Source organism: Saccostrea echinata, unplaced genomic scaffold, assembly GCF_033153115.1.
Source record: "Saccostrea echinata isolate AGI-Se365-2 ecotype Australia unplaced genomic scaffold, CSIRO_AGI_Sech_v1 ptg000077l, whole genome shotgun sequence".
NCBI classification, from domain to species: domain Eukaryota; kingdom Metazoa; phylum Mollusca; class Bivalvia; order Ostreida; family Ostreidae; genus Saccostrea; species Saccostrea echinata.
Genome location: NW_026889826.1, coordinates 965,649 through 981,439, shown reverse-complemented (window position 1 = coordinate 981,439; position 15,791 = coordinate 965,649). Strand labels below are relative to the sequence as shown.

The window sequence follows — 15,791 nt, the reverse complement described above, 5'->3', positions numbered from 1 at the left end:
ATTTGTACACCACTTCTAGAATATGCTGTAGCACAGCACGTCTGAAGTTTCTCCTTTACAACAGTTAAATTACTTGTAAGGAGTAAAGATAGGGCGCGATAGAGCATTTGCTGTACCCAGCAATGTATCTTTGTTTGTGAGGGTATCTTTTCTAAGGAACCTTCCAATTCTAAAAAAAATTTCAAATCATTTTTCTGGGACCCTTTCGTAACGTAAAAGTAAGTAGAATCAATTGTGTAATTGGTAATTTAAAGATTACTCCGTCTGGTCCACCTTCCATATGCTGAGATAATATCTAGGTCTAATTGTTCTTTTTTGTTTTATTTAATTTACAATTACATGTATCTACTTTTAATTGTTGTAACGTGAAAAAAATGCTTCCTGAATATTAGTACTAAAGATATCAATGCAGTAACTGTACTAGTGTAATTAATGAATGTAACAAATCTCACAACTCGTATGTTTATCTGGCTCTAAAACGTGAGGTTTGGTCTGTAAGAACAAAGAAGTATCTTGTTTGTTTTTTTTATATTTAAAGGAAGTTAAGCAAAGAAGTTAAGCAAAAATGAGAATGGAAGTGAGATACAGTTATTTGGACATTAGTTTTATTAGAAGATCGGTACCGATACACATTGTAATGAATTAATTTTTATTTATAAAGCACATTTTGCAACAACTCTTAAACTACATAATTGCCCTGAGTGAAGAAATATTAATATAGAAAGAAAAAAAAATCCACTTTTATAAGGATATATTTGAAGAGTTAAAGAAAGATACTAAGAGTGAAATATTAAAAATACAATGCAGTGTTTCATAATTCTTAAAAATCGTGATTTTATTCAATATGATACGGTAAAACTATATTGAGGAATAATATCATACAATAATGATAGAAAAAATTTAAAAATTGCAATGTCAACATATAGCACCATGGGGACACAATAACTCATTCACTAGCTACAATCTTGATTACATCCGAAGCACAATAGTTTCATGCAGAAATTCTTCAAAATCATATGTCATTTTCGGATATTTTTAATATTCCCAACAACCAAAATGAATTTGAATTACGGTAATAGCCATATTTATATTGGATTCCGAAACTTCATAAAAATCCTTACAAAGATACAAAGCGGGTTCCAGTAAATGTTCTACCAAGCCTCTTTCTTTACTCCTCACTAAACTATTAACAGTAGTGAAGGAGAAACTTCAGGAGTACTGTGCAACAATATATTCGAGAAGTGGTGTAAATCAGGTGTGGATACTTAAAAATTCGAAGGAACTTTTGGTAAATTTGAAGTCACACAATTTTACCAAAATCAATAACATAAACACTTACGATTTTTCAACTTTATATGTTCGCATTGCTCTAAAATTTGTATTGTTTAATGGACTTTTGAGCTTGAATACTGTTCGTTATTACCATTTATTTCATGCACATATATTATAGAAATAAAAATAATGTTATACATAAGACTACCAAGATCGCAAATAGTCACGAATCTAACTACTGATAGGGTGATTTGTAAGATACCTTATACAAACAAAGGAAATAAGTTATAATGAAATCATCATCATAGTTTATCTTTGGATTAATTTCTGAAAAAATCGATGAACAACGTTTGATCATGAATATTTTCATAATGTTTAACACGTGTGATTATATGGTTATTTGAATTGAATACTCACCCAGTGTTATTTTCTTGGGGGTTTTATTTTGTGTGTGTGTGGGGGGGGGGGGGAATCATGTATTTCGTTCAAAGTATTAGTACCATTGCATGAAGATGTCAATGTGTCATCAGCGTGACACTATATATATAAATAATATATAAATATTCTATTCCTTTCGAATTTAGTACAAAATCACCCATATGAACTTTACCTATGTTTTCTCCAAAGAAGGCTAACACAATTAATGTAAATATTTTATAAAGAATCATTTTGATTCAGCAAAGTCCACAAACATGGGGACATAATCTTGCTGTGCTTTTATCTAAGCAGACAGAGGATACAAAACTAAAGTCGTTACACCTAGGATCCAAGTTTCGACATGGAGCCTTTGTTGTTGTTGTTGTTGCAGTGGTTGATGCGGAGACGGGAACTAGCTTATGATGATTGCAAAGATCACCATGACAACAACCGCCCGTCAATGACAGTTCGATGTTCTCAGACCGTCGACCAAATACAGAACCTGCTTGTGTTTCGAGAGAGTCGCATATCTTCAAAAGACAGGGGGGGGGGGGGGGGAATCAAAACTTTGAAAATCGGTATTTTACTCAGAGTAATTTTTATCTAAAATTAATACTGTGCAACATTAAAGTAAAAATACTGTGCAACATTAAAGTACAATTCCATTTCTTTTATTTATTATTTCATTTTATTTTGTATCTAATGTCAAAACATGGGACAAGATTAAACATTTTAACATTTGAATATACCTTGTGATGTAGACAGCCCATTCTGTATCCATGTTGAAGTTTGAAATCAAGAGTTTCTACTGTATAGCAAACCTAAAAAATGAACGTTTTCAATAAGCTTTTTAATGATTTTATTCCCTGAATGGATGGAGTCAGATATGACAAAGTCTATGTCATTGGCCCTCGTTTAAATGTGTTAAAAGCATTAAATTTAATTTTCATTAATTTTTGCACTTACATCGAGCTCGAGGTAGAAAATAAGCATGTTGGTAAACAAATATATCATGAATATTTATTTTCGAAAGACAGTGCATGTGAATGACCAAATATGATATCCAACATCGAGTAGGTAACATTTGATAAACAGCTAATTTTTTGTGTCGCATCAAGCCTGTCTTATATTTAAGCATAAGCAGATTTATTTACCAAAACCACGTTATTTTCATGCTTACATTGAAACATTGGGTAATTCGCTAAGGTCATTGATGTCTCCAGCCTGTACTTTGTGAATGATTTTTTTGTTTAAAATCTGAGGTTTCAAATATCATAGCAATTAATCAGACTCAGAATAACCATACTTTTAGCAAAGAAGAAAATACGTCTGTGTTCCTAGTATTTCTGTCAAATGAGACAGTTTGTGAATATCTATTCGGAATTTAGAGATTTTTTTCTCTCTAAAAAGGAAAAAAATAAACAATTATTCCGTTTTCTATCATTCTCTCTGTCATTCATATAAAAGAATTATAATTGTGATGGAAAACTAATGTAAACACATTTATTTTCGTGAAGTAAAATTTTCGTGGCTGATTCGATGTAATTTTATTTATTTGGTAGACATATACATCTCACTGTAGCTAGTGCTTTTAACATTCCGTGGAGGACATGAATTTGTGGGCATCCTTTTACACGAACTCAACGAAAATTAAACCTTTCCAAAATTTGTGATTTTACGTTATCTTTGTCCCGATAATATTTTTCTCGTTGAATTAGAATTAATCCTTTTGATTTCATTTTTCTAACTCTATTACATAAATATGAAAGTTTGCAAGAATCTCGTTACAAAATAGTAGATCATGTTACATCCAGCTGATAGAGATATCATACATGTATTTCATTTAAAACAGATAAAAGTTACCTCTCCTTTGTCACAAACACGGGTCTGATTACATCGCTCAGTCTCATTGACATGATCACAGGTGTAACACTCTGCTGAAAAAAAATAAATGCTAGCACTACTAATTACTAATAACTATATAATTCGGAATTTGGTATAGATTTGCTGCATGTAATTTCCTGTTTGATTAAGGGCGTTTACAACAATATAAAAAGTATCATATAAAATAATTAAAAAAGGACTTACAACACCTTCCACAAAGTCTAGGACATATTCCGTCTGCAAAGCAGTCGTCTGTGCAGAGGTGAGGATTAGTTGTGAACAGTAAAGTACAAGCCAACTCATCTGTGTCGTCACACATAGAGGGCGCTGTCTCTCTACGTGAATCTTAGACATAAGTACAACTGATTAATAATTCATTAATTTGTATGGTAACCAAGATCTAAATAAAAAGGAAACAAGACTGTATAGGTTATTTACTATTTCATGTCATGAGAGAAGGATACCTTTTATGAGAACTGATGGATCTGGGGATCTTTTTATGTGTCCATTGTGATTACACAGATCTGACGAACAACAGGAAGCGTCAGCTCTCTTACTTACTGAACGTTTACCATAATGAGAACAGACCTGACAGAACAGTGAAACCATATCAACAAATCTAAAAGTTGTACATGGCAACAAAACAGTGGGGGTGATTGCAATAGCATGGAAACAAATATACTCTACTGATTGTTTATAGAAAGTTTCTAAAACAAAAGTTTATATATTTCTATAATAATATATGATATGTAAACATTAGGGTACAATATGATAAAAATGAAATGTTTAAAAGTATATTCAGTGACTTAGAAATAAAACATACAGATAGTGGAGCACATCCTAATTTGAAGACCTGTCGAAAATCATTGGTAAAGGACACCCCAGTAATGCATTGCTGGAACAAAATGATCAACATTAACATTAAAATTTCAGAGCATATATTTACAAAACGATGCAAAAAATGAACATCTTTATTCGTGAAGCTATTTATCTTACGTAATCAGTTCCTGGACACTCTATTGTTGAATTACATCTCTCAGCAGAATCAATGTCTGTGCATGAGTAACACTTTAAGGCTGCAATAATTACGTTAATTTTATACACATTTTAATTTTTGAGTTCAATACCTTGATTTAGCCAACCGAAGAGAACACTAAATATCAAATTATTGCTAAAATATATATATATACTTAAAATAAAGAAGAAAAACACGAAAAACCTCAGTAAAGCTTTAGGCCTTTCATTCTATCATCAGAAGCTTTACAAAATAAATAAATAAATTATTTTGTAAAGCTACTGAAGATAGAATGAAAGGCCTAAAGCTTTACTGAGGTTTTTCGTGTTTTTCTTCTTTATTTTAAATATTTTATTCCGACCACTGAGACTTTTTATTGGATTATATATATATATATATATATATATATATATATATATATATATATATATATATATATATATATATATATATATATATATATATATATATATATATATATATATATATATATATATATGTATATTCCGTTAATATAAGGTATTATATGTTCATATTTACATTTGCAAATGTTTTCCCTTATATAACATTACTCTGAGCAATACGTATCTATAACTGTATAAATACCTATACGGGGTCAACAGAGGTCATGGATGTGCGTATGAATATTTATGAAAACTAGGTTAACGGCACTATTTTTACTAAGGCAATACACATTTATCGATCGCTTCCGCTTATTGCAGAAGTCTAAAAATAGATATAACCAACATCACAAATTGTATTTATCGTTTTATTTGTATTCCAAGCAGTGGACTCAATCAATAATAAAACATTTCTGCAAAACAATGTCTTATTCATGTATGTCTTAATTTTCGTCTGCTACACTGACCCCAGGTCACTCTAATGTAAACAATGGCTGAATTTGGCAACTTTGATATGGGTGACGCAGAAATGTACCTTCTGCTAGACGATGACATATTTGCATCACTAGATCTTTCCTTTATGGCACCTCTGAGTGTTGAGGAAACTAATGAAATGGAGAAAGAGCTGAAAGTATCAGATATGGAGGGTATGCCATGTCCTGGTGTGCCTGTTCATACACCCCCACCAGCAAAGAGATTCAAATCTATCTCCGAAAATGAAATGCAGAACTTTCAGGATGCAAGGCAATCTGTATCTACAAAAAGAAACACAAAATGGGGAATCAAGTTGTTTCAAGGTACATTTCACAAGTCAAATCATATTATTGTCAATATTTTAGCTGGTTTGCTGTTTATTTGATCACATTGAGCACAAAATCATGAGTAAAATATGAAATATAATAGTTAAACCAATAACCATTTAGTAAAAGTTTACAACAAAGAAAAGTTGATCCATGATGATTATGATATGTCCTTGTAAGAGAGGCAAGTACATGTTCTATTGTATATTATCTATATGTACAATGAACAGACACACTCACCACCAACAAAGACACACGTGTAAAATACTATACCTAGAGTCGACCAATATGCACAACAAGTGCACAACAAATAACTTGTATGAAATACGTGTATCCAATAACAATGCAAACTGCATTAAAAATTTCTCAAAATATTAATAAAATTTGAATCAAATGACATGCAAAAACTTGAGGAAAATTGTTAAAAAAGTAAATAAATAAAACACTGATAAAATAAAAAATTCAAACACTGCAAGAAATATTTCCAATTAATTTTTAGATTGGCACTTGGAAGCCTTTGGTGAACATCTTGACTTCTTGACAGTCACTGCAGAATTCCTAGCTAACAGATTAAGAAAGTTTTATTGTGAGGCAAAGCCCAAAGAATCGAAAAAACGGTCTGTAGAACTTACTGAAATACAAGCAGAAACTTACCACAAAAACTCCTTGAAAAGTCTCAGATCTGCAGTAAACAGGCATCTGCAGGATTTGAGTAGGTCGATTGATGTCGTAAGAGACAAAGAATTTAAAGCTGCCAATCACACCCTTGATGGGATGTTAAAATGTATGACAAAAACGGGGGCTTCAAGGGCCACAAACCACAAAGAAGTAATCCATACAGAGGATTTACAGAGAATCTCCTCCTATTTCAAATGTGCACCATCTTCTCCTATTGTTCTGCGACAATGTGTGTGGTACAACCTTTCCATTCATTTCATTTCCCGTGGTTTAGAATTTCACCATCAGTTACGCAGGGACTCATTTATGTTCCAAAAGGATGAAAATGGCCTACAATATGCCACACTTAGACATGAAACGCAACAAAAAAATTTCCAGGGTGGCATTGGATGTCATGAAGCCCCTTCGGACAAAAGAATTTATGAGATACCAGGGAATGATTTGTGTCCAATAAAGATGCTTCAGCTTCTGATGAGCAAAACAGATAAAAATGCTACTCACCTCTTTAATTCATGCTTTAAGGATGCTCTCTCTCTTCCAGGTCTGCAAGAAGTGTGGTACACTGATAAACCTTTAGCAAAAAGGTCATTCACAGGATTCATGGCCGATATATGTAAATCGTCAAAATGCATGAGGACCTACACACCACACTGCCTCCGTGCCACAGCCATCACAGCCATGAGTGATGCCGGTTTCCAAGCACGCCAAATCATGTTTATGTCGGGACATCGAAGCGAGGCGTCCTTGAAAACATATAACAGAAATCTATCGAATCAGCAGAAGCGTTTGGTGAGCTCATGTTTGTCAACAATCACAAATCCCAGTGACAATTGTCCCTTACCCACCTGTACTTCCACTTCTACATCCTCTGCGATGTCAGTTCTTTCAGGAGATTCATCTGCGTCTTGTGTTCTATCAATGAATGAATTGCCTACACCTGTCGACTGCAGCCCTGTTCTTCAAGTTCCTCCACCTCAGTCTTCTGTTAACTCAGTAATGTCCACGGAATATCTTTCAAAGTCAGTCTTCAACAACTGCGTCTTCAATTTTCAAAAGTGAAAGGGCGCATAACAACTGTAACACTGCGCACCCCATTCGCAATACGTTTTCAACAGTTTTTCAAAAAACTACCGATTGAGACATAAAAATGATTTTTTTAGTTATAAACTCTTAATTTATTTATATTTCTTTGTTGACACCTTTGCCCTCGAGCTTTATTATAATTAAACAGTTTTACATTTGATGGAACTTTGTTTTGTGTTTACGTCATTTTGAACGAAGCGTTATGTAGGTCAATGTGAAATGTATGGAAACGTGTTGCAAACAGAATTCAGCAATAGTTATCGATCACAAATGTAAATATAAGTAATAAGGTATCATTTTTAAACATCTATCGGGCTATAAATACGGGTTGGTACGAGATCAAATTTACCATAAAGCCCTTCGGGCTTTATGGAATTTGATCTCGTAACCAACCCGTATTTATATCCCGATAGATGTTTAAAAATGATACCTTATTTCTTAATTACAGGAAAGAAAACAAATTATTCTAAAAATAAAAGGAAATAAAAAATATTTTAGAGCTCTTTTAAAATTTATTTTTTGATTAACTTCATGTATGATACACCTTACATAGTTCAAATGTGGTGTACTACATATATGTAGAGAATGTTTGAAAGATATACAGATATAAATATACATGAATATTTGATATACAGATTACCTGTATGTAGGTCATTTAGGAATAAAATAATACATGAATGACAATACTAAAACATTTAAATTTCTATGCATATACTAGCTTACATTGAGAATTTTTTTCCCCCAAAATCTTGATAATCAATTGTTTACAAATCCCTGGCACAAATTCAAACACTTTTATTTAACAAAGAAAAAAAAAGAATTAAAAGCAGTCCCGATAGGCCTATTGTTCCTTCAAAGTGAAAATTTTGTAAGAAACATGTAGTGTTTCTAAAACATTTAATGTTTTGTAAATATTTGTAGAATTGAAATTCATAAACCTCTTATAATAGTTTCTTACAACTTTTATTTGAAACAAAATAAAAAAAAATAATAATAAAAGTTATAGATTATAACTCATTATCATTCTATGGACATTATAATCACATCAATCAATACGCGTAATATGTATATACAAGTGTGAACTGATATTAAACACTCACCACACATTCCACATGTACGTTTACAGGCAGAGGCATAACACGTGTCATTACACATGTCAGGTTTGGCTGCCAGCAGACGACTACATGCAAAATTGTTTACGTCATCACATCCATAGATAATTACTACCATGAAGGGAATAAGTAAGACTGAAACTATGAAAGATTCAAGCTAATGAAATATTTCAATATTCAAACAGACAGTGACGCGCGATACCTGAAAGATAGCGGTGAACAACAAAAGCGTTGTGTTTACTTAAAATGAATTATGAGTTAAAACATTAGATATTTCTTTTAATATTTCAAAATTTCAAAATTCAAATTTTAAATTTCTAAACTGGCAAGGGTAGTCATTATAAAGTTTAATATTTACCATGTGAAATGACTGGCCATATTGTATCCATTTTAATCGTCAAGGATCGACGAGATAAGGGCGTCATTTGTAATGAACAGCCTCATATCACAACATGAGATAATTTTTAGTACCATGTTTCTTAAATACCACTACTCTCTCGAAATTCATGCCATTTTAAAATATAAAACAATTCTTCTCCAAATGCAACTTGTACATTATCTCCGCAAAGATGCAAATGAAATTTCATTTTCATGCAAGTGCATAGGATGACATGTACAAGCAATTATCAATCACTGGTTATTTGCAATTAAATTTCAACACGCGGAAATCGGGTGGTGAGATGAGGAATCCAACGCAGTGCCCTCCACTGGGTAACCATGGTTGGTTTACGGTTTAGATGACTGCATCCATTTATACATAGCCAACGTTTGATAGGGAATTTAATTCTTATTCAAGAAACGGGTAAATTTTCGAGAATTTGCCACTCATACGGATATTTTATTTTAAAGAAATAGATAATACAAACAAGAATGAAATCATATTAACTTGAAAATATTTTATTTTTTGGTTATTGTTTGTCGGCTTGACAAATGGGATATGCCAATGTTGAGCAAGAAACAGCTCTCAATTCCGAGTGGTAATCAAAGATTGCACAGTGATATGATGAGATGCTGGCAGCATTGTCGAACATTGCTGTTGGTACAGGGACCCTCGAAGACTCCCAAACAAAATTCGTGTGGACCGGATTAATAGCACCCACATAAAACTGAGCCGTTCTATCGCCATGATAGAAATGAGAATATGAGGTATGGCCTATCAAAATAAAATTGTTAAATTAAGGTGTCAGTACATGCATAAAAAAGATTTACCTTTCATATAATACTTTGTTTAGAGATCTGTTTAGAGAAATTTTCTTGAAAGTAACATGCAAAAACGTACGAAAAATGTTTGAGATGACATTATGCATTTCGTGTTCATCATTAGCGAATTCTGCTAGGTGAGCACATCTAGATTTGCAGTATTCCTGTAGAGTAAAATAAGTTATTGAGGTAGATTCAATCTGAATCAGATATGTATTTTAAGATCATTTTAAAAACAAATTGCTTAAATAAAACAAAACTGTACTGTTTGATATTGCAACAACCTGGGCGTGCTTTTATTTGTATTGTCAACTTTTATTTCTCAAAAGTCAAAAAATTATGAAGATAACGAACAGTTATCACGCTCAAACATCCATTGAAACAATACAAATCAGGAGCAGAGCAAATGCGGACCTTATAAACATCAGAGGTGGGATCAGGTGCCATAGAGGAGTAAGCATCCCCTGTCGACCGGTCACACCCGCCGTGTGCTCCTTGTCATGGTCAGGAAAAAAACGGAAAAATCAGTAGATAATTCAGTGTCTGAATAATGACCTAACAATTAAGATGCAAAACCTCAGTCAGCATTCAACTTAATGACAGATTATTTTTGCTGTCAAGGTCATTGAATCGACCATAGAACTTGCAAAGTGTTTGTCGGAATTTTAAATTGTTGAGCTAAATAATATTGGATATACATATATATTACATCAGCATATTTTATCTTCTACTCTTAATTTGAATTTAACAATATACATGTATTCTGTTTCAGTGATATTAACCACTACCATTCAAGTTGAAATTCAACAGGCAAAATTATGATCCTTTCTGTAATCTAAGTCAAATCAGACAAAAATTGTAGAAGTATTTTTTTTTAAAGAAATGCTTATAATATAAGGGTGTGTTTAAAAGAGTGTCAAATAAACGCATTGCACGCAACGACTTTTTATGCATAGGCGCTTCTTATTTTCAACTTATGTTGCACGGTGCCTGAAATTCAGGCATGGACTTACTTGCGCATCTCTTTGAATCATCTGTGTTTGTCCTACCAAATAGCATTTGTTGTTTTTAGTCATATCTGGAGAAAAGGGACATCCGTGGACTATGTTGCACACTGAAAAAGGAAACTAATTGTTATATCTCAATCACTGCATAAGTTGCTAGAGGTAGAGGATTTTTGTAAAGCATACACTGTACCTTCATGGTACAAATGCAATACATCGACATCTAGTTATATAACGCTCTTGTTTGCAAAGAAGCAATTAAATGTCAATTTTAGATGCGCTTTCCTGCTTCTGGAAAATATAAATGTACACATTCAAAGAAAATTTATATGAAAAAAATACTTTAATGATGCACTTAATCTTCAAATAAACCGAAAAAAACCCCCACATCTTTGCCATTTGTAAAGAGTTAATCTATGAAATAAACTCAGAATCTTTTTTACAGAGTATAAAACAGAACTTGTGAATATTCTCAACTCATCTGATTTAATAAGATTTCTTTCATCAGTGGTAAATGAATACATATTATACATATTTTCTGAAACTTACATTTGTAACAAAACATACTACAAATGTTAGTGCACTAAGACTGATTTGTATATTTAATATCTCGATAATTTTAAAGATAAAAATTAAAACCAAAACACTAGTATTGAAATAGGTGTATAACTATCTTTAAAGTTTTCCGTTTTGATTTACCTCTTTGATTGTTTTCTGTTTAACGTCCCTCTCGAGTATTGTTTCACTCATATGGAGACGCCACCACTTACCGGTGGAGGGCTGCAAATTTTAATCTATGCTCGGCATTTAGGGCCATTAAGCAATGAGGGATCTTTTTTGTGCCAACACCTACTGCGAGCTCGGTTTATACAGTCTCATCCTAAGAACTGGTCTCCATGTCCCGCAGTGGATTCGAACCCGCGATGTAAGGATCAACTCCTTACTTCGCAACTCTAGAACAGACGCTCTAACCCCTGCGCCACGTGGGCGACGATTTACCTTTTTGAGTTGTAGTGGTAGCCATAGTTGTTCTGGTGGTGCTGGGAAGTTGAGTGGTTGTCTGATGTATGTTATGATGATTACATAAATCACCATGGCAACATCCACCAGTTAGCGACACCTCAATATTTCCAGAACGTCGTCCAAATACATTTGTTGCCTGGGTTTTCATTTGATCACAGACCTTTAAAAAAAAATGTTATTCTACTTCTTAGGCACAAAAAATATTGCAGAGGATGAAATTATTCTGACTGCATACATGTAGATAACATCAAAAACATTTTTTTTTTTTTTTTTTTAAAAAAAATATGCATATGATTTTTACCTGTCCAGGTAAATGATAATTCCGCTTTACAACTTTAGAACATTTTTTGTTGTTACCTGTTGATGAACACATCCCAGGCGATAACCGTGTTGTAAGTCAAAGTTCAGGGTCTCCAAAGTGAAACATACCTACAAGTACTTATCTTCACTAATTATGTTACTATTTATATATCACAAATCCTCAGAAATCGTAAAAACTGCAGCGTGTTACTACTACCTTGTCATTCTCTCACCAGAGGGCGTTATTCAAGCTTTACTTGTAACGCCCTCTGGTGAGAGAATGCTCACTCTGTGCCTTTAAGGGGATGAAGAACACATGGTCACATGACTCTGTTTAACTACGTCATAGTCTCCGCCCATATAAGTGCAAAACGTGTAAAGCATCAGTTCTTGTATAATTTTTTGACAATTTGTTTTATTTTAATTACCATCTTATATAAAAAAAAAAGTGAAAAAGTTTTAACATTCTTGTAAACATTAACAAATCATGAAAAAAGTTGATCCACTCCTCTGTTTCCCTAAACTGTGCGTCTAAAAAGTCGGTGACGTCGATCCTTTAGTACAGCAAGATCATACTCGGTGAATACAGGGGCGGTATTATTATGTAAAACAGGTCATAATCAGTATATGATGAAATATTTTGAGAAACGAGGAAAACAAAAATTATTTTTGCATGGCTGATGACAGAAATCTTATGTAGGTATATCTTATTTCGCTTATTTATCTTACATGTGACGTCATAGTTGGTTTTTCCCCGTACTCGAGAAATGTAAACATGATACATTTTTGTAATGCTTATGTCCTCTTTAACGATGTCCTGTGCAAAATTGAGGTCAGCTTCACCATTCGAAATTTTTACAGTTAATCAATAATTTGAAGGACTTGCATTTCAATGTAAATTTAAAAACATTGAATGATAGTATATTTTGTAAATTACGTTTTCTGTTGTTTAAGTTGTCCTAAAAGGTACGTAATTTGCCCTATCCAGATGCAGTGTGATAGAAGAAACTTGCTTTTTCGAATTTTAAACTCCATGCATACTATGAAATATTTTTAAAGGATACATGTCCACTATTTTTTATATAAGCTTAAAAAAAACCCATAATGGACAGAGTAATGAGCCCGGAAACATGGAGAATTAAAACTCCACTTAGATAGTGAAGGGCATAGTATTTGTCAATCAATATCTCTAAGATAAAATCTATACCTAATGATATAACTTAATTAGAAATATACCAAATATGAAAAAAAATGAATGACAAGTATTTTTTCAGCTCAAGGTCCTTCTTCCCCATAAGTTTTCTTTTCTCGGATATAGATGAGGCTATCAAATAGAGACAGATACAGAACCATAAGACCTAATAAAGTTTTGGTTCAATAAATAGAACCATAACTCTCTATTTAATTTAAGCTATTAGTTTTTCACTTTTGGAATAATTTAATATTCTGGATTCCTTTCTTTATGAAATTCATTTTGAATGTTTTTTTTTCATAAACCTTGAATATGTTGAATGTTACTTTTTTTTTTTTTTTTACACTTTTAAAATGTTTTAATATCATTGCCTTGAATTTATATGACATAAAATTATATTTATATTTTTACTTTCTTACAGTTTGACTTTTATTATTTACTTTGAAAATCAAATGCATTTTATTGAAAGAAACAGTTTAATTACTGACATTGTGTTTTTTTGTGAAATGAAGTCGGACTTTAATGCTTTATATTAAAGGTGAATTACCCTCTTCTTTCCGTTTTTTCCTCCATTTTTTCTTCTTGAAAAATTTTTGTTTTATCTTCAATTACAAGTACACTATATGAAAATATAAGACATATAACATACATTTATGCAGATTTTTTATAAGCCTTACCTCCCCAGCATTGCACACTGTTGAGTTCATACAACGTTCCGTTGACATCACGTGATCACACTCATAACAAGTAGCTTGAAAAATTATAATAAAAACGTTTATGCTTTACAGATAGAAGAATCTAAATTAATTTTAAATCTTTAAATAAAAAAAGACAAAATAAAACAAAACCTAATTTTTTTTTTAAAATATTTCAGCGACCCTTGATAAAAATATATTTCTAATGCAAAAATTTCTATAAATCGGAGATGGAACAAATTTTGAATTTTCATGCTGTATATTAAAATTTGATATTTCTGATAAAACAATCATGTCGAGGAATAATTTTTAGCTCTTTAAAAATGATCACAAATTAATTTAGGAAATAGTCTATTTGGTTCATAAATATTTTTTCTTAAAGCAAAATTCGGGAGCATCGAATACATGTCATTAGTTTTATTTTAGAATATCAAAAGTCTCTTGCTTACATTTTTAAGTAAAAGACTATTTAGAACAACTATATTATTCATGATTGCACTGCATGTTCCTTGGTCGTCCGTATTTTTAAATCAAACATACACGTATATCATATTTCGCTTGTTTTTAATCTTTAAGCAACACAGATTTCAACCATAAGAAGAAATTTTACTTTTTTCTTTAAAAAAAAACAAAACAAAAAAAAACAAAACAAAACACCCCCCCCCCCAAAAAAAAACAAACAAACAAACAAACAAAAACAAAAAAAAAAAAAAAAACAGAAAAAACAAAAAAAAAAAAAACAAAAAAAAGCCCAAACAAACAAACAAAAAACAAAAACAGTAAAAACGAGTACATAAACTGTTCCGTACAATTCAGATATACAACAACATTATAATCAATAAAGGAAATACATGTATGAAATTTGAAAGATAAAGTAGAATAAGAGACAATTTGGTACGTAATATGTGTTGTTTAATTGTTAGGCCATTTATTCATACTGAATTGACTCCGGATTGATCTCTCTGTTTACCCAGTCATGAGAAATAGCATACGATGGGTGTGGCCAGTTTCTTCTCCATGGCACCTGATCCCACTTCTGATGTTTTAAAGGTCTGTGTTCGCTCTGCCCACACTTTGAATTGTTTCAATAGACTTTTGAGCGCGGTTACTGTCCATAATCTTCATATATCATACATATGTTAGAAAGACAAATATGAGATCACATACTGCATTTTCCACAGAGCTTAGGACAGATGACGTTAGCTATACAATCCTCCTGACACATGTTGATATTGGTGGTGAACAGAATCGTGCATCCTAGTTCATCAACATCTGAACACTGAGGTGAAAGAGTCTGTCTCTGCTCTACTGACCTGACAGAACTGGCTAAAGGTAAAAGAAAAATACATTTTTATAAAAAAGATTCTACAAAGCGAATTCTGAAATGATTACCTTTGGAAAATACTTATGAATTTACATTGATATCCTTTTTCTTAAACCTTTCATTGTTTGTTGTGTTTATGTTTATTAATATGTAGATTTTGTTTCAACCATGACTTGTTAACCGACATTAATTACTGGAAATAAAATATTAGTAATCTTACATGATGGGGTTCGAATAGGATTACGTCTTGCCGGGGAATGATTGTTACAAAGATCGGTTGTACAACATCGATGTCCAGTGCAAACCTTTAAAAAACATTAAGTACATTTGAATAAGCCATTTCCATGAAAGAGGCCTGTATAAATTTCTTCCTTCTCCACCCATAACTAAA

General features: G+C 32.2%; 2 protein-coding genes and 1 long non-coding RNA gene across 6 annotated transcripts; all 3 read right to left on the bottom strand.

The window, feature by feature from the left end:
- Positions 1-1,946: 1,946 nt before the first annotated feature.
- Positions 1,947-9,051, bottom strand: LOC133176593 (uncharacterized). The gene is made up of 9 exons (XM_061311707.1): positions 9,021-9,051; positions 8,651-8,797; positions 4,570-4,649; positions 4,397-4,468; positions 4,038-4,161; positions 3,778-3,918; positions 3,553-3,626; positions 2,439-2,510; positions 1,947-2,219 (listed from the first exon to the last, which is right to left on the bottom strand). The coding sequence occupies exons 1-9, from the start codon at positions 9,049-9,051 to the stop codon at positions 1,947-1,949; spliced, it is 1,014 nt and encodes a 337-aa protein (XP_061167691.1).
- LOC133176595 (uncharacterized) lies at positions 5,344-7,543 on the bottom strand. Of its 4 annotated transcripts, none has more exons than XR_009719494.1 (3): positions 7,309-7,543; positions 6,969-7,232; positions 5,344-5,744 (listed from the first exon to the last, which is right to left on the bottom strand). It is a non-coding gene; the product is annotated as an uncharacterized LOC133176595 (long non-coding RNA). The 4 variants fall into 4 exon arrangements; XR_009719495.1 differs by having other exon boundaries at positions 6,969-7,210; XR_009719492.1 differs by having other exon boundaries at positions 7,313-7,543.
- Positions 9,052-11,137: 2,086 nt separating the features above from the next.
- Positions 11,138-15,522, bottom strand: LOC133176611 (threonine-rich protein-like). The gene is made up of 6 exons (XM_061311721.1): positions 15,516-15,522; positions 15,244-15,402; positions 14,059-14,132; positions 12,247-12,318; positions 11,866-12,049; positions 11,138-11,157 (listed from the first exon to the last, which is right to left on the bottom strand). The coding sequence occupies exons 1-6, from the start codon at positions 15,520-15,522 to the stop codon at positions 11,138-11,140; spliced, it is 516 nt and encodes a 171-aa protein (XP_061167705.1).
- Positions 15,523-15,791: the final 269 nt, after the last annotated feature.

Bases quoted from the DNA above. Each gene is read 5' to 3' on its own strand.
- LOC133176593 (XM_061311707.1), bottom strand. From the start codon at position 9,051: ATGGATACAATATGGCCAGTCATTTCACATG. The intron at 4,469-4,569 runs GTAAGATAAATA...ATTTTGTTCCAG, and splicing joins AGTGTCCAGGAACTGATTAC to CAATGCATTACTGGGGTGTC. The intron at 2,511-3,552 runs GTAACTTTTATC...TTCATTTTTTAG, and splicing joins GTGTTTGTGACAAAGGAGAG to GTTTGCTATACAGTAGAAAC.
- LOC133176611 (XM_061311721.1), bottom strand. The intron at 14,133-15,243 runs GTATGTGATCTC...TAATTTTTCAAG, and splicing joins TAAGCTCTGTGGAAAATGCA to CTACTTGTTATGAGTGTGAT. The intron at 11,158-11,865 runs GTAAATCGTCGC...TATATTTTCCAG, and splicing joins TACCACTACAACTCAAAAAG to AAGCAGGAAAGCGCATCTAA.